Genomic DNA, 19092 nt, shown 5'->3' with positions numbered 1-19092 from the left:
CACACTCTGTTACCCCCCCATCTCTTCATTCATCTGGTGCCCAGTAGAATGGTAGTGCTGTTGGTTTGACTGACCACCCACCTGGAGGCTAAACACTACAGTACTCAGTCTTGTCTGTCATGTGCTATTGTTTCTTACCCACTGTATTCTCCGTTAATCCCAAACTAATAATAGGGAAAATATGTTATTTTCAGCTTTGAACACTTCGTCAATTTGACATTGACTGCATCACGTTTCTCTTGCTCTGTCTCTCTTGTCTCACTCAATCTTGTCTGACTCTCTCTTGTCTCACTCAATCTTGTCTGACTCTCTCTTGGCTCACTCAATCTTGTCTCACTCTCTCTTGTTTTGTCTCACTCTCTATTGCTTTGTCTCACTCATTCTTGTCTCTGTCACTCTTGTCTCACTTGTCTGACTCGCTCTTATCTCACGCTCTCTTGTCTTACTCTCTCTTGTCTCACTCTCTCTTGCATTGTCTCTCTTGTCTCACTCACTCTTGGCTCACTCACTCTTGTCTCTGTCACTCTTGTCTTACTCTCTCTTGTCGCACTCACTCTTGTCTCTGTCACTCTTGTCTCTGTCACTCTTGTCTCGCGTCTCACTCTCTATTGTCTCACTCTCTCTTATAGCGGTCTATCTTGTCTCACGCTCTCTTGTCTCACCCTTTATTGCCTCACTCTCTCTTGTCTCACTCTCTATTGTCTCACTCTCTCTTGTCTCACTCTATCTTGCTTTGTCTCACTCACTTTTGTATCTGTCTCTCTTGTCTCACTCAATCTTGTCTCACTCTCTCTTGTCTCACTCTCTCTTGTCTCACTCTCTCTTGTCTCACTCTCTCTTGTCTCACTCTATCTTGCTTTGTCTCACTCACTTTTGTCTCTGTCTCTCTTGTCTGACTCTCTTGTCTCACTCAATCTTGTCTCACTCTCTCTTGCTTTGTCTCACTCACTCTTGTCTCTGGCTCTCTTGTCTCACTCTCTCTTGCATTGTCTCTCTTGTCTCACTCACTCTTGTCTCACTCTCTGTCTCACTCTATATTGTCTCACTCTCTCGTGTCACACTCACTCTTGTCTCTGTCACTCTTGTCTATGTCACTCTTGTCTCTGTCTCGCACCTCACTCTCTATTGTCTCACTCTTTGTCTCACTCTCTTGTCTCACTCTCTCTTGTCTCACTCTATCTTGCTTTGTCTCACTCACTTTTGTCTCTGTCTCTCTTGTCTGACTCTCTTGTCTCACTCTCTCTTGTTTTGTCTCACTCTCTCTTGCTTTGTCTCACTCACTCTTGTCTCTCGTCTCACTCACTCTTGTCTCACCCTATCTTGCTTTGTCTCACTCACTTTTGTCTCTGTCTCTCTTGTCTGACTCTCTCTTGTCTCGCTCAATCTTGTCTCACTCTCTCTTGTTTTGTCTCACTCTCTCTTGCTTTGTCTCACTCACTCTTGTCTCTGTCACTCTTGTCTCTGTCTCACTTGTCTCTGTCTCACTTGTCTCACTCTCTCTTGTCTCACTCTCTTGCATTGTCTCTTTTGTCTCACTCACTCTTGTCTCTGTCTCTCTTGTCTCTCTCTCTCTTGCTTTGTCTCACTCACTCTTGTCTCTGTCACTCTTGTCTCACTCTATATTGTCTCACTCTCTCTTGCTTTGTCTCACTCACTCTTGTCTCTGTCACTCTTGTCTCACTCTATATTGTCACGCTCTCTCTTGCTTTGTCTCTCTTGTCTCACTCACTCTTGTCCCTGTTGCTCTTGTCTCACCCACTATTGTGTCACTATTTCTTGTCTCACTCTCTCTTGCTTTGTCTCACTCACTCTTGCTTTGTCTCTCTTTTCTCACTCACTCTTGTCTCTGACGCTCTTGTCTCACTCACTATTGTCTCACTATTTCTTGTCTCACTCTCTCTTGTCTCACTCACTCTTGTCTCTGCCACCAGTGTCTTACTCTCTCTTGTCTCACTCTCTCTTGTCTCACTCTCTCTTGTCTCTGTCTTTCTTGTCTCACTCACTCTTGTCTCACTCTCTCTTGCTTTATCTCACTCTCTCTTGTCTCACTCTCTCTTGTCTCACTATATTGCATTGTCTCTATTGTCTCACTCTATCTAGCTTTGTCTCACTCCCTCTTGTCTCTGTCTCTCTTGTCTTACTCTCTCTTGTCTCACTCTTTCTTGTCTCACTCACTCGTGTCTCACTCACTCTTGTCGCACTCACTCTTGTATCTCTCTCTTGTCTTACTCTCTCTTGTCTCACTCTCTCTTGTCGCACTCACTCTTATCTCACTCACTCTTGTCTCACTCTATCTTGCGTTGCATATCTTGTCTCACTCTCTCGTGCCTCACTCTCACTTGTCTCACTCTATCTTGCATTGTCTCTCCTGTCTCACTCTCTCTTGCTTTGTCTCACTCACTCTTGTCTCTGTCTCTCTTGTCTCACTCACTCTTGTCTCTGTCACTCTTGTCTCACTCTATTGTCTCACTCGCTCTTGCTTTGTCTCACTCACTCTTGTCCCACTCTCTCTTGTCTCACTCTCTCTTGTCTCATTCTCTCTTGTTTTGTCTCTCTTGTCTCACTCTCTCTTGCTGTGTCTCTCTTGTCTCACTCACTCTTGTATCTGTCGCTCTTGTCTCACTCTCTCTTGTCTCACTCACTCTTGTCTCTGCCACTATTGTCTTACTCTCTCCTGCTTTGTCTCACTCACTATTGTCTCACTCGCTCACTCTTGTCTCACTCTCTCTTGTCTCACTCTCTCTTGTCTCACTCACTCTTGTCTATGTCTCTCATCTCACTATATCTTGTCTCGCTCTCTCTTGTCTCACTCTCTTGCGTTACATATCTTGTCTCACTCTCTCGTGTCTCACCCGCTCTTGTCTCACTCTCTCTTGTCTCACTCTCTCTTCCTTTGTCTCTCTTGTCTCACTCACTCTTGTCTCTGTCTCTCTTGTCTCACTCACTATTGTCTCACTATTTATTGTCTCACTCTCTCGTGTCTCACTTACTCTTGTCTCTGCCACTATTGTCTTACTCTCTCTTATCTCACTCTCTCTCTGTCTATCTTGTCTCACTCACTCTTGTCTATGTCTATCTTGCCTCACTCGCTCTTGTCTCACTATTTTTTGTCTCACGCTCTCGTCTCACTCTCTCTTGTCTCACTCTCTTGTCTCACCCTCTCTTGTCTCACTCTCTTGCTTTGTCTCACTCACTCTTGTATATGTCTCTCTTGTCTCACGCACTTTTGTCTCACTCACTATTGTCTCACTCTCTCTTGTCTCACTCTCTCTTGTCTCTCTTGTCTCACTCTCTCTTGATTTGTCTCACTCACTATTTTCTCGGTCTCTCTTGTCTCACTCACGCTTGTCTCACTCTCTCTTGTCTCACTCTCTCTTGTCTCACTCTCTCTGCACCCCCCCGTCCCCGTCTGTGTATGTTCCCTCATATGGTACCTCCCTCCATCCACACAGCCAATTACAGCCCTCATATTCACTTTGAGCTCTAGCTATCAAATACGTGTTAGTCTCAGTCTGTCTACCTCTCTACCTGTCCTGTCTATGCATGATTAAGGAGATGAAGGACTGATTCATCCTCTGTTCAGACTGGGATGACAGATGGATGGAGGGAGAGAGAGAGACTTTTTATTTGTATTTATTTATTTTTAAATTAATGTCACAGTGCAGTTAACACAAAACTACCACTAACAGGTCCCGAGATTATCATCTTAAAGGCCAAAAACTGTTTTGAACAAATAGCTAATGCAACAATGCTGTAAGGAGGAGATGGGTCAGTAAGAGGAGATGCATATTTACAATGATTTGCCACGGATATAAAGCACTCCGCACGTCATTGTCGTTAATAGTTGGAGAAATGACGGAAGCAATAGCAGTGAAGTCCTTTAATGCAATACTTTGAGAAGTTAAATTAGAAGGTGATGAAATACAAACTTTGCGAGGCGGAAATGATCTACAGTGGCAGTACAGGTGCAATGCTGAAAGAGAGGCACCGTGAGACCTAACCCGTTTTTGGCAGCAGTGCAATAAGGGATCGAGTGAGAAAATCACAGCGCTAATTACAGAAATGATCACAGTTTATATGCAACCATTGTCAGTGGTAAAGGATGTCGGCTTCACTGCCCTGATGTCATAGCTAGAACCAGGCTACAAGATGCCATGTTGAAAAACCGGGACGGCCCTGATGGAGACATTGTAGAATGATTGCTCTGCAAATACAAATTGTGAGCTCTCAAACAACATACGTGGTGTTAACAACCATTTTTTAACATCTATGAACATGCTGTCATACATCACTGCAACGAACCATCACATTGTTGACAAATGGGACATGAAGTCCCATGTACTGAGAACATGGAGGAAAGGCACACAGACAACATAAAACGGCATTAATAGCATCGTTGCTGAGTGGTTGTGGGACAGCAGTAAGGTGAGCTGTCTAGTAACTAGCCAGGACTGTGGTAGATTGAGCTGCACTGCCCCCTAGCGGTCATAGGTGACCATATCTGAATTTGGAATTCACGTCATTTGATATGCTTTAAACGTTTAAATGAGAAAAAATGGCAGTTTAAACAAATATTTTGTTTTACATTTGTCACATCCCTGCTCCCCCACCTCTCCGCTGCTCTCCACCTCTCCGCTGCTCTCCACCTCTCAGCTGCTCTCCACCTCTCCGCTGCTCTCCCACCTCTCCGCTGCTCTCCACCTCTCCGCTGCTTTCCCACCTCTCCGCTACTCTCCACCTCTCCGCTGCTCTCCACCTCAGCTGCTCTCCACCTCTCCGCTGCTTTCCCACCTCTACGCTACTCTCCACCTCTCCGCTGCTCTCCACCTCTCAGCTGCTCTCCACCTCTCAGCTCCTCTCCGCTGCTCTCCACCTCTCCGCTGCTCCCTCACCTCTCCGCTGCTCTCCCACCTCTCCACCTCTCCGCTGCTCTCGCAGCTGCTCTCCCACCTCTCCGCTGCTCTCCCACTGCACTCCCACCTCTCCGCTACTCTCCAACCTCGCCGCTGCTCTCCCACCTCTCCGCTGCTCTCCCTCCTCTCCGCTGCTCTCCCACCTCTCCGCTGCTCTCCCACCTCTCCGCTGCTCTCCCACCTCGCCGCTGCTCTCCATCTCTCCGCTGCTCTCCATCTCTCCGCTGCTCTCCTCCTCTCTGCTGCTGAAATGTACAACCTTACTGATACGTTGGCCCTCATCCCATCAGGTTACTCAGGACATAAAATATTCATGCTTCTTCTCTCTTCTTTCTTTTTGCCGCTGTTTTACATTTATTTTATTATTTTTTGGAATGGGGGGGGTTGTGGGAGGCTGTCTCTGTTCAATGTGGAGAGAGGAGTAGGAAATGCTGTTAGGGTAGATAGAGAGGGTTAGAACAGCCATCAGTCTGTGTTCTTCCACTCAGTGTAAATGCAGCTCTGGTGTACCTAGCTACATATCGCTTCCCACTAGCCTACGTTACAAATGCTGTCTTCTCCTCTCTGTCTCCCCCTCATACCCAAGGCCTCCAGCTTGTTTGTCTCTCTTTCTCTCTCTGTCCTTCACCCTCCCTCTATATCCCTCTCTCTCTACCTCCCCATCCCTCTCTCTGATCTAATTGTAGTTCTTTGGCCCAAGCTGAAGGTCGACATTGGGGGCAGTCATCACTGCTAACAGTTGGCCAAGACCTACTGTAGATAGATGGCCAAGACCTACTGTAGATAGATGGCCAAGACCTACTGTAGATAGATGGCCAAGACCTACTGTAGATAGATGGCCAAGACCTACTGTAGATAGATGGCCAAGACCTACTGTAGATAGATGGCCAAGACCTACTGTAGATAGATGGCCAAGACCTACTGTAGATAGATGGCCAAGACCTAATGTAGATAGATGGCCAAGACCTAATGTAGATAGATGGCCAAGACCTAATGTAGATAGATGGCCAAGACCTACTGTAGATAGATGGCCAAGACCTACTGTAGATAGATGGCCAAGACCTACTCTAGATAGATGGCCAAGACCTACTGTAGATAGATGGCCAAGACCTGCTGTAGATAGATGGCCAAGACCTGCTGTAGATAGATGGCCAAGACCGTCTGTAGATAGATGGCCAAGACCGTCTGTAGATAGATGGCCAAGACCTGCTGTAGATAGATGGCCAAGACCTGCTGTAGATAGATGGCCAAGACCTACTCTAGATAGATGGCCAAGACCTGCTGTAGATAGATGGCCAAGACCTGCTGTAGATAGATGGCCAAGACCTGCTGTAGATAGATGGCCAAGACCTGCTGTAGATAGATGGCCAAGACCTGCTGTAGATAGATGGCCAAGACCTGCTGTAGATAGATGGCCATGACCTGCTGTAGATAGATGGCCAAGACCTACTGTAGATAGATGGCCATGACCTGCTGTAGATAGATGGCCATGACCTGCTGTAGATAGATGGCCATGACCTACTGTAGATAGATGGCCAAGACCTGCTGTAGATAGATGGCCAAGACCTGCTGTAGATAGATGGCCAAGACCTGCTGTAGATAGATGGCCAAGACCTACTGTAGATAGATGGCCAAGACCTACTGTAGATAGATGGCCAAGACCTACTCTAGATAGATGGCCAAGACCTACTGTAGATAGATGGCTATGACCTACTGTAGATAGATGGATAGATTGTCTTGAACTGCTTAACCTGCACCTGCTAACCCCTGTCACCACCATTGTTATCAGTGTCACGTCAGCCTTTGTATCCCCTCAGACCTTTGGCTTTAGATAACATTTTATTATTAGTGTGATTTAATTAGCAAAACAATATTCTAAAAAGGGTAAGAATTGGCTTCTCAAAGCCACATCTGTGGTTGAGTAATATGTGGAACCTTCTATTAAAGCAGCATAACCACCACCCACCTGAGAAAACCTTACTACTCTCTCGGAGCGACTCGTCCTCTGCTTGGCTTTTCAGCAGCCTCTGCACTGTGCCGCAGCGGCTAATCTTGTTTTTATATGCCGTGGCACGGACCTTGCTCCTGACAGAAGGAACGGGAGTCTTCAGCATAGCAGGGCTGTGTGTTTCTGTCTGATCTAGAGCGTTACTTTCTCTCCACACCCACCTCTTTTTAACAGCCTCTTTTTACGTTTAAAAACTCTGGTCCTCTGAAGGGAAATTTGGAAGCAGCTCAGTTGGAGGTGTGATATCCTCCACAGCAGCAGCACGACTCAGGAGGGAGATTTGGGCGTCTTTCAAGATTGTGACTGAAGCAGGAATACAAGAGGGACTTTACTATAATGTATAGCCTAGTTCTCACAGTTGATTGTTTTGTATGGAGAGATTTCTCCATGGTATTCCACAGGGAATGCTATATGGAATGATGTTGAGCTTTCCTTCATGGAATACCATGAGGAATTCTATACGGAACCATGGAATGATATCAGATCCCCCCCCCCCCCCCCCATCAAGCTACTCTAATCAGAAATCAATAACTCATTAAATTCATTCCGTGTTAGATATCTACTCATGTAATGTGAAGTGTCATGCTTTGTGGTGTACTGTAATAAACCTTTGATAATTCTCTCCCTTTAACACCTTTTGGATTGCATTATGAACGATATCGGCAAAATGCATGCGATAAGTGATTGGCATGGTCAGTGTGGATTCGTTTCCGGTTTATCGTCCCAGCTCTACCTGAGTACTTTGAGTACAGCAGTCAGTGGTCAATAATACACTTCTCTAGTAGTCCTTTCTCTATGAGAAATGAGAATGGTTTTATGTAGGTGATTATTTAGCTTTTCTCACCTTTTTCAAACTTTTTTTATGTGAATGTTTGAAACTGGGACTGTATCTTCAGAGATCAGAGCATGGTCAATAACAGCCAATAAGACACTGGTGTAATTTGACTGGGTTAATTAGCTTGCACATCCAACACAGATGCAGTGTGATAGGACGGTGTGCTATTCAGAGATATTGGTTTCTGTCTGTCCCTATCCGCTGGCTTCATTTCTTTTGGGCTACGGTTTGTCTGCTTGTTTCTCTCCCCTCCCCTCTGATCCCATGTGTGTTTGAGGGGCATAGGAGGTGAGTTTCCCCGAGGGTCGTGGCTTCACTTTACATGCAGCCACAGAGCCCTGCCCGAACAGACTGGCTCAGCAGCTCGCCTCCAGTTTTTTTTTTCTCGCTCGCTCTGTTTCTCGCTCTCTCTTTCTCTCTCTCCGTCTATCGATTGTGTGTGTGAGGGCCAAGGGTGGGGTGGGGTGGTGTGTGTGTGTGTGTGTGTAGGGTTTTTTGGCAGCTCTAATAGCGTGCGTAGGTGAATGCAAGGACTGCTTTTAAAATGAACTTTCAGAGGAGCACCGGCACTGTATCCTACACCTCTCCCACACACGTAAACAAACAACAAATATGGCATGAGTGTGAGTTATGAAAAGGGAATGTTCTTTGCCCTCTTGTTGAATTTTTTTTATATTTCTTTCTTGTTTCATTCTAGGTCATAACCACAAACCATCCAGGAGAATGTTGCTATTGGGATGACCTTTGTGACCTCACCATTGCCCGCCCCCGTAAAGATCAACCACTAATCAGGAACCCTGAGGGATGTGGTTGGCTGAATTCAGTGATGGACAGGTGACCAGCCAGCCATCTAGCTGCCCTCTCCTGCTCTGATTCCCCCTCTTCTTCCCCCCTCCCTCCCTGGCGTGCAGTGCCCCCCCCCCCCCATCTCTGCCATGGTGACATAATCAGCAACACAGCATGTGGGAGAACCAATATGGTGAAACCATCTCATTTCTATCCCCAGTAGCTGCTCAAGCTGCTGCTGCTGCTATTACTGCTATAGCCTGTGGATTACTAACCAGAAGACTGGAAAAAAACAACACTGACTTTGGACAAATGTATTTCTGCTAAGCCTACCCTAGGCTAGCCTACACTATCCTGTCCTACCCTACCCTACCAACAAGCCCGTTTTGGTCAGTAGTTCAGTCAGGTCAGGTGTTGTGCGTGACGATGCTGGGATGTGTGTCCCGCCTGCGTCGGCTGGTCCGTCTTGTCCGCCACCTCCCTCTCCAGACCTCCCTGCTCCTCCTCTTCCTCTTCTGCACCGTCAGCGTCTTCGTCTCCGCGTACTTCCTGTACGGCGCGAAACAGGAGCTCGAGCACTCAGGAGGGGGCGTGGCTGGTGGCGAGGTGGCGTCGGCCGTCTACGATGACCTCCGGGTGAGCCCGTCGCGCCTGCTCCCAGTGCGGGCGGTGTCTGGGGGACCCGGGGGCGAAGGAGGGGTGAGGACAGACCCTGTGGTGCTGGTGTTTGTAGAGAGCCAGTACTCTCAGCTGGGCCAGGATATCGTGGCCATCCTTGAGTCGGGACGTTTCCGGTACCGGACGGAGATCTCTCCCGGTAAAGGGGACATGCCCACGTTAACTGATAAGGAGCACGGACGCTTCACGCTGGTCATCTATGAGAACATCCTGAAGTACGTCAACCTGGACGCCTGGAACAGAGAGCTGCTGGACAAGTACTGTGTGGAATACGGAGTGGGCATTATCGGCTTCTTTAAGGTTAGTACTGTGTGTAATACGGAGTGGGCATCATCGGCTTCTTTAAGGTTAGTACTGTGTGTAATACGGAGTGGGCATCATCGGCTTCTTTAAGGTTAGTACTGTGTGTAATACGGAGTGGGCATCATCGGCTTCTTTAAGGTCAGAATCCTTAGTTGCTACATACATTTTTGGCCTTTTAGCTCTAGCCTATATTGTTATCAGATGATAACTCCACCAATAACTAATATTCAATAAATAGGATGAAAAAGGTAAATCTCATGATCTAAACACGTTCTCATGCTGGTCCCAACACGTTCTCCTGCTGATCTAAACACGTTCTCATGCTGGTCCCAACACGTTCTCATGCTGGTCCCAACACGTTCTCATGCTGATCTAAACACGTTCTCATGCTGATCTAAACACGTTCTCATGCTGATCTAAACACGTTCTCCTGCTGATCTAAACACGTTCTCATGCTGATCTAAACACGTTCTCCTGCTGATCTAAACAGGTTCTCATGCTGATCTAAACACGTTCTCATGCTGGTTCCAACACGTTCTCATGCTGATCTAAACACGTTCTCATGCTGGTCCCAACACGTTCTCATGCTGGTCCCAACACGTCCTCATGCTGGTCCCAACACGTTCTCATGCTGATCTAAACAGGTTCTCATGCTGATCTAAACACGTTCTCATGCTGATCCCAACACGTTCTCATGCTGATCTGAACACGTTCTCATGCTGATCTGAACACGTTCTCATGCTGGTCCCAACACGTTCTCATGCTGGTCCCAACACGTTCTCATGCTGATCTAAACACGTTCTCATGCTGATCTAAACACGTTCTCATGCTGATCTAAACACGTTCTCATGCTGGTCCCAACACGTTCTCATGCTGGTCCCAACACGTTCTCATGCTGGTCCCAACACGTTCTCATGCTGGTCCCAACACATTCTCATGCTGGTCCCAACACGTTCTCATGCTGATCTAAACACGTTCTCATGCTGGTCCCAACACGTTCTCATGCTGGTCCCAACACGTCCTCATGCTGGTCCCAACACGTTCTCATGCTGATCCCAACACGTTCTCATGCTGATCTAAACATGTTCTCATGCTGATCCCAACACGTTCTCATGCTGATCTGAACACGTTCTCATGCTGATCTGAACACGTTCTCATGCTGGTCCCAACACGTTCTCATGCTGGTCCCAACACGTTCTCATGCTGATCTGAACACGTTCTCATGCTGATCTAAACACGTTCTCATGCTGGTCCCAACACGTTCTCATGCTGATCTAAACACGTTCTCATGCTGGTCCCAACACGTTCTCATGCTGGTCCCAACACGTTCTCATGCTGGTCCCAACACATTCTCATGCTGGTCCCAACACGTTCTCATGCTGGTCCCAACACAATCTCATGCTGGTCCCAACACAATCTCATGCTGATCCCAACACAATCTCATGCTGGTCCCAACACAATTTCATGCTGATCCCAACACAATCTCATGCTGATCCCAACAATCTCATGATTTCATTCATTTCACAATATAAGAAATCAACATTTTTGATATTTATTGGACAATTGACATTTTGGATGGAAATTTATGAGAACTGTGTGGAAAAAATAAGTATTTTTCATTTCCCTAAAACATTATATCGGCAGATGTGTGTTGTCCCCCCAAAATCGGTATCAGACAAAAAAAAACTTCAGTTAGCTCTATAAATAAATGCTATATATCCACTAATTGGTGAAGAGTATAACTTATATATGAATGATATACAGTTGAAGTCATAAGTTTACATACACCTTAGCCAAATACATTTAAACTCAGTTTTTCACAATTCCTGACATTTAATCCTAGTAAAAATTCTCTGTCTTAGGTCAGTTAGGGTCACCACTTTATTTTAAGAATGTGAAATGTCAGAATAATAGTAGAGGGCATGATTTATTTCAGCTTTTATTTCTTTCATCACATTCCCAGTGGGTCAGACGAGTACATACACTCAATTAGTATTTGGTAGCATTGCCTTTAAATTGTTTAACTTGGGTCAAACGTTTCAGGTAGCCTTCCACAAGCTTCCCACAATAAGTTGAGTGAATTTTGGCCCATTCCTCCTGACAGAGCTGGTGTAACTGAGTCAGGAGTGTAGGCCTCCTTTCTCTCATACGCTTTTTCAGTTCTTCCCACAAATGTTCTATAGGATTGAGGTCAGGGCTTTGTGATGGCCACTCCAATACCTTGACTTTGTTGTCCTTAAGCCATTTTGACACAACTTTGGAAGTATGCTTGGGGTCATTGTTCATTTGGAAGACCCATTTGTGACCAAGCTTTAACTTCCTGACTGATGTCTTAAGATGTTGCATCCTTATGATTGCATCTATTTTGTTCAGTGCACCAGTCCCTCCTGCAGCAAAGCACCCCCACAACATGAAGCTGCCACCCCCGTGCTTCACGGTTGGGATGGTGTTATTCGGCTTGCAAGCCTCCCCCTCTTTCCTCCAAACATAACGATGGTCATTATGGCCAAACAGTTCTATTTTTGTTTCATCAGACCAGAGGACATTTCTCCAAAAAGTACGATCTTTGTCCCCATGTGCAGTTGCAAACCATAGTCTGGCTTTTTTATGGCGGTTTTGGAGCAGTGGCTTCTTCCTTGCTAAATGGCCTTTCAGGTTATGTCGATATAGGACTCGTTTTACTGTGGATATAGATAAGTGTGTACCTGTTTCCTCCAGCATCTTCACAAGGTCCTTTGCTGTTGTTTTGGGATTGATTTGCACTTCGCACATCAAAGTGCGTTCCTCTCTTGTCACGCCCTGACCTTAGTTATCTTTGTTTTCTTTATATTTTGGTTAGGGCAGGGTGTGACGAGTGGTTTGTTTAGTTTTTGTATTGTCTAGTTTTTTGTGTATGTCTAGGGGTTTTGGTTAGTCTAGGCATATTATAGGTCTATGGTGGCCTGAATTGGTTCCCAATCAGAGACAGCTGTTTATCGTTGTCTCTGATTGGGGATCCTATTTAGGTTGCCATTTTCCATTTAGGTTTGGTGGGTTATTGTCTATGTGTAGTTGCATGTTAGCGTCACGTTCGTTTTGTTTCTTTGTTAGTTTGTTTTTGTGTTTCATTCGTTAATTAAAAAATAATGTATAGATATCACGCTGCGCCTTGGTCTCATCGTTACGACGAACGTGACAGAATAACCCACCAAACAAGGACCAAGCAGCGTGAAAAAGAGGAGCAGACGTTATGAATTTGGGAGGAGATTATGGATGGGAAAGGATCCTGGACATGGGAGGAAATACTAGATGGAGCAGGACCCTGGACGCAGCCTGGGTATCGCCGTTCTAAGGAGGAGATAGAGACATCTAAAGCGGAATGGCGATACTACAAGGAGAAATACTGGAGAATAGAGGAACGGTGACGATATGAAGGTACACGGCTAGCACGGAAGCCGAGAGACAGCCCCAAGATTTTTGGGGGGGAGGGCACACGAGGGGATTGGCTGAGTCAGGTAGGAGACCTGAGCCAACTCCTCGTGCTTACCGTGGGGAGCGTGTAACTGGTCAGGCACCGTGTTATGCAGAGATGCGCACGGTGTCTCCAGTTCGCATTCTTAGCCCGGTGCGCTCTATTCCAGCTCCACGCATTTGCCGGGCTAGAATGGGCATCAAGCCAGGACATATTGAGCCAGCTCTATGTTCTGGATCTCCAATGCGTCTCCACGGTCTAGTGTATCCTGTTCCTCCTCCCCGCACTCGCCCTGAGGTGCGTGTCCTCAGCCCGGTACCACCAGTTCCGGCACCACGCACCAGGCCTCCAGTGCGCCTCCAGGGTTCAGTACGCCCTGTTCCTGCTCCTCGCACTTGCCCTGAGGTGCGTGTCCCCAGCCCGGTACCACCAGTTCCGGCACCACGCACCAGGCCTACAGTGCGCCTCGGCAGTCCAGAGTGTCCGGCGACAGTACCCAGTCCAGAGCGTCCGGCGACAGTACCCAGTCCAGAGCGTCTGGCGACAGTACCCTGTCCAGAGCTTCCGGCGACAGTTCACAGACCGGAACCTCCAACGACGGGCCACAGTCCGGAAACTCCAACGACGGGCCACCGTCCGGAACCTCCAACGACGGGCCACAGTCCGGAACCTCCAACGACGGGCCACAGTCCGGAACCTCCAACGACGGGCCACAGTCCGGAACCTCCAACGACGGGCCACAGTCCGGAACCTCCTACGACGGGCCACAGTCCGGAGCCTCCAGCGACGATCCCCAGTCCGGAGCCTCCGGCGATGATCCATGGGTCAGTGCTACAAGAGCGGACTCAGTGTAAAGGGGGGCGGCGTCCAGAACCAAAGCCGCCACCGAGGTTAGATGCCCACCCAGACCCTCCCATATAGGTTTAGGTTTACGCCCGGGAGTCCGCACCTTTGGGGGGTGGACTACTGTCACGCCCTGTCCTTAGTTATCTTTGTTTTCTTTATATTTTGGTTAGGTCAGGGTGTGACAAGGGTGGTTTGTTTAGTTTTTGTATTGTCTACGTTTTTTTTGTATGTCTAGGGGTTTTGGTTAGACTAGGCATATTATAGGTCTATGGTGGCCTGAATTGGTTCCCAATCAGACAGCTGTTTATCGTTGTCTCTGATTGGGGATCCTATTGAGGTTGAAATTTTCCATTTAGGTTTGGTGGGTTATTGTCTATGTGTAGTTGCATGTTAGCGTCACGTTCGTTTTGTTTCTTTGTTAGTTTGTTTTGTGTTTCATTCGTTAATTAAAAAAGAACGTATACATATCACGCTGCGCCTTGGTCTCATCGTTACGACGAACGTGACATCTCTAGGAGACAGAAGGCGTCTCCTTCCTGAGCGGCTGAGCGGTGTATTGTTTGTACAGATGAACGTGGTACCTTCAGGCATTTGGAAATTTCTCCCAAGGATGAACCAAACTTGTGGAGATCTACAATTTTTTTTTCTGGGTCTTGGCTGATTTCTTTTGATTTTCCCATGATGTCAAGCAAAGAGGCACTGAGTCAAAGGTAGGCCTTGAAATACATCCACAGGTACACCTCCAATTGACTCAAATTATGTCAATTAGCCTATCAGAAGCTTCTAAAGCCATGACGTCATTTTCTGGAATTTTCCAAGCTGTTTAACGGCACAGTCAACTTAGTGTATGTAAACTTCTGACCCACTGGAATTGTGTTACAGTGAGTTATAAGTGAAATAATCTGTCTGTAAACAATTGCTGGAAAAATTCCTTGTGTCATGCACAAAGTAGATGTCCTAACCGACTTGCTAAAACTATTGTTTGTTAACAAGAAATTTTTGCAGTGGTTGAAAAACAAGTTTTAATGACTCCAACCTAAGTGTATGTAAACTTCCGACTTCAACAGTATACCCACTGATTGTTGAAGAGTATAACTTATAAATGAATGATATATACACTAAGGGTCAAAAGTTTTGGAACACCTACTCATTCAAGGGTTTTCTTTATTTTTACTATTTTCTACCTTGTATAATAATAGTAAAGACATCATAACTATGAAATAACACATATGGAATCATGTAGTAACCAAAAAAGTGCTAAACAAATCTAAATATACACTGCTCAAAAAAATAAAGGGAACACTAAAATAACACATCCTAGATCTGAATGAATGAAATATTCTTATTAAATACTTTTTTCTTTACATAGTTGAATGTGCTGACAACAAAATCACACAAAAATTATCAATGGAAATGAAATTTATCAACCCATGGAGGTCTAGATTTGGAGTCACACTCAAAACAGGCTGATCCAACTTTGATGTAATGTCCTTAAAACAAGTCAAAATGAGGCTCAGTAGTGTGTGTGGCCTCCACATGCCTGTATGCCCTCCCTACAATGCCTGGGCATGCTCCTGATGAGGTGGCGGATGGTCTCCTGAGGCATCTCCTCCCAGACCTGGACTAAAGCATCCGCCAACTCCTGGACAGTCTGTGGTGCAATGTGGCTTTGGTGGATGGAGCGAGACATGATGTCCCAGATGTGCTCAATTGGATTCAGGTCTGGGGAACGGGCGGGCCAGTCCATAGCATCAATGCCTTCCTCTTGCAGGAACTGCTGACACACTCCAGCCAGTCTAGCATTGTCTTGCATTAGGAGGAACCCAGGGCCAACCGCACCAGCATATGGTCTCACAAGGGGTCTGAGGATCTCATCTCGGTACCTAATGGCAGTCAGGCTACCTCTGGCGAGCACATGGAGGGCTGTGCGGCCCCCCAAAGAAATGCCACCCCACACCATGACTGACCCACCGCCAAACCGGTCATGCTGGAGGATGTTGCAGGCAGCAGAACGTTCTCCACGGCGTCTCCAGACTCTGTCACGTCTGTCACATGTGCTCAGTGTGAACCTGCTTTCATCTGTGAAGAGCACAGGGCGCCAGTGGTGAATTTGCCAATCTTGGTGTTCTCTGGCAAATGCCAAACGTCCTGCACGGTGTTGGGCTGTAAGCACAACCCCCACCTGTGGACGTCGGGCCCTCATACCACCCTCATGGAGTCTGTTTCTGACCGTTTGAGCAGACACATGCACATTTGTGGCCAGCTGGAGTTCATTTTGCAGGGCTCTGGCAGTGCTCCTCCTGCTCCTCCTTGCACAAAGGCGGAGGTAGCGGTCCTGCTGCTGGGTTGTTGCCCTCCTACGGCCTCCTCCACGTCTCCTGATGTACTGGCCTGTCTCCTGGTAGCGCCTCCAATCTCTGGACACTACGCTGACAGACACAGCAAACCTTCTTGCCACAGCTCGCATTGATGTGCCATCCTGGATGAGCTGCACTACCTGAGCCACTTGTGTGGGTTGTAGACTCCGTCTCATGCTACCACTAGAGTGAAAGCACTGCCAGCATTCAAAAGTGACCAAAACATCAGCCAGGAAGCATAGGAACTGAGAAGTGGTCTGTGGTCACCATCTGCAGAACCACTCCTTTATTGGGGGTGTCTTGCTAATTGCCTATAATTTCCACCTGTTGTCTATTCCATTTGCACAACAGCATGTGAAATTTATTGTCAATCAGTGTTGCTTCCTAAGTGGACAGTTTGATTTCACAGAAGTGTGATTGACTTGGAAGTTACATTGTGTTGTTTAAGTGTTCCCTTTATTTTTTTGAGCAGTGTATTTTATATTTGAGATTCTTCAAATAGCCACCCTTTGCCTTGATGACAGCTTTACACACTCTTGGCATTCTCTCAACCAGCTTCATGAGGTAGTCACCTGGAATACATTTCAATTATCAGGTGTGCCTTGTTAAAAGTTAATTTGTGGAATTTCTTTCCTTCTTAATGCGTTTGAGCCAATCAGTTGTGTTGTGACAAGGTAGGGGGGGGGGGGGGGGGTTATACATAGACGTATTTTGTAAAAGTCCTTATTATGGAATGAACAGCTCAAATAAGCAAACAGAAACGTCAGTCCATCATTACTTTAAGACATGAAGGTCAGGCAATATGGAACATTTCAAGAACTTTGTAAGTTTCTTCAAGTGCAGTCGCAAAAACCGTCAAGCGCTATGATTATACTGGCTCTCGTGAGGACCGCCACAGGAATGGAAGACACAGAGTTACCTCTGCTGCAGAGGATAAGTTCATTAGAGTTCAAGTAACAGACACATCTCAACATCAACTGTTCAGAGACTGTGAATCAGGCCTTCGTGGTCGAATTTCTGCAAAGAAACCACTACCAAAGGACACTAATAACAAGAAGAGACTTGCTTGGGCCAAGAAACACCAGCAATGGACATTAGACAGGTGGAAATTTGTCCTTTGGTCTGGAGTCCAAATTGGAACTTTTTGGTTCAAACCGCCGTGTCTTTATGAGACGTGGTGTGGGTGAACGGATGATCTCCGCATGTGTATTTCCCACCGTAAAGCATTGAGGAGGAGGTGTTATGGTGTGGAGGTGCTTTGCTGGTGACACTGTCTGTGATTTTAAATTCAAGGCACACTTAACCAGCGTGGCTACCACAGCATTCTGCAGTGATACGCCATCCCATCTGGTTTGGGCTTAGTGGGACTATCATTTGTTTTTCAACAGGACAATGACCCAACACACCACCAGGCTGTGTAAGGGCTATTTTACCAACAAGGAGTGTGATGGAGTGCTGCATCAGATGACCTGGCCTCCACAATCCCCCGACCTCAACCAAATTGAGACGGTTTGAGATGAGTCAGACCGCAGAGTGAAGGAAAAGCAGCCAGCTTAGTATATGTGTTCACTATTATTCTACAATTAAGAAAATAAAGAAAAACCTTTGAATGAGTAGATGTCTTTTGACCGGTAGTGTAGTTTATAAATTAATGACATATACCCATTGAGTCTTTTAATGATGTCGATGGTTCTTGCATCCATATCTCTTCTGGCCCATCCCACAGTTTTTTTTGTTGCCAAAACAGAGGTGGCGTGATGCTTTGTTATTGTTTCATTTAAGGGTTCTAGCTTTAAGGTTAGTACTATGTCTTCCAGGTCAGAAACACCCTACTGAGTTTCTCTCTATCTCCACCTCTACATCTGTCTGTCAGTCCATCTCTCTTCATTCCTCTTTCCTCCCTAAGGGAATAGATATCACTGACATCCTCAGGGTGAGAAAGACTTGTCTTTCTCTCTTTCTCTCTCTCTCTCTCGCTGTGTCTCATGCTCTCTCTCTCTCTCGCTTTTTCTTCCTCTTCCTCGCTGTGTCTCATGCTCTCTCTCTCGCTGTGTCTCATGCTCTCTCTCTCGCTGTGTCTCATGCTCTCTCTCTCGCTGTGTCTCATGCACTCTCTCTTGCTGTGTCTCATGCTCTCTCTCTCGCTGTGTCTCATGCTCTCTCTCTCGCTGTGTCTCATGCTCTCTCTCTCGCTGTGTCTCATGCACTCTCTCTTGCTGTGTCTCATGCTCTCTCTCTCGCTGTGTCTCATGCTCTCTCTCTCGCTGTGTCTCATGCTCTCTCTCTCGCTGTGTCTCATGCTCTCTCTCTCGCTGTGTCTCATGCTCTCTCTCTTGCTGTGTCTCATGCTCTCTCTCTCTCGCTGTGTCTCATGCTCTCTCTCTCTCGCTGTGTCTCATGCTCTCTCTCTCTCGCTGTGTCTCATGCGCTCTCTCTCGCTGTGTCTCATGCGCTCTCTCTCGCTGTGTCTCATGCGCTCTCTCTCGCTGTGTCTCATGCGCTGTCTCTTGCTGTGTCTCATGCGCTCTCTCTTGCTGTGTCTCATGCGCTCTCTCTTGCTGTGTCTCATGCGCTCTCTCTTGCTGTGTCTCATGCGCTCTCTCTTGCTGTGTCTCATGCGCTCTCTCTTGCTGTGTCTCATGCTCTCTCTCTCGCTGTGTCTCATGCTCTCTCTCTTGCTGTGTCTCATGCGCTCTCTCTTGCTGTGTCTCATGCTCTCTCTCTCGCTTTTTCTTCCTCTTCCTCTCTGTCTCTCTTTCTCTTGCGTGCTGCGTCTCTCTCTCTCTCCTTCTTCCTCTCTCTCTTGCTCTCTCTTCTCTCTGTCTCTCTCACTGAGAGATTCAATTCAATTTGCTTTATTGGCATGCCGTAACAATGTACATATTGCCAAAGCTTATTTTGGATATTTACAATAT

The 19092-nt window shown here is 46.7% G+C and overlaps 1 protein-coding gene across 1 annotated transcript in view; it reads left to right on the top strand.

Moving 5' to 3' along the window:
• LOC139581427 (bifunctional heparan sulfate N-deacetylase/N-sulfotransferase 1-like) overlaps window positions 1–19092 on the top strand; it is a 90210-nt gene that overhangs the window by 56370 nt on the left and 14748 nt on the right. Inside the window, exon 3 of the mRNA XM_071411188.1 lies at window positions 8454–9520. Within this exon, the coding sequence (XP_071267289.1) occupies window positions 8969–9520 (552 nt within the window). The 5' untranslated portion in view covers window positions 8454–8968. The remainder of the gene's footprint in view (window positions 1–8453; window positions 9521–19092) is intronic.

The sequence above is a fragment of the Salvelinus alpinus genome, chromosome 7, assembly GCF_045679555.1.
Source record: "Salvelinus alpinus chromosome 7, SLU_Salpinus.1, whole genome shotgun sequence".
Classification (NCBI taxonomy): domain Eukaryota; kingdom Metazoa; phylum Chordata; class Actinopteri; order Salmoniformes; family Salmonidae; genus Salvelinus; species Salvelinus alpinus.
The sequence above is the reverse complement of the archived record's forward strand: the minus strand, read 5'-3'. Positions and strand labels throughout refer to the sequence as shown.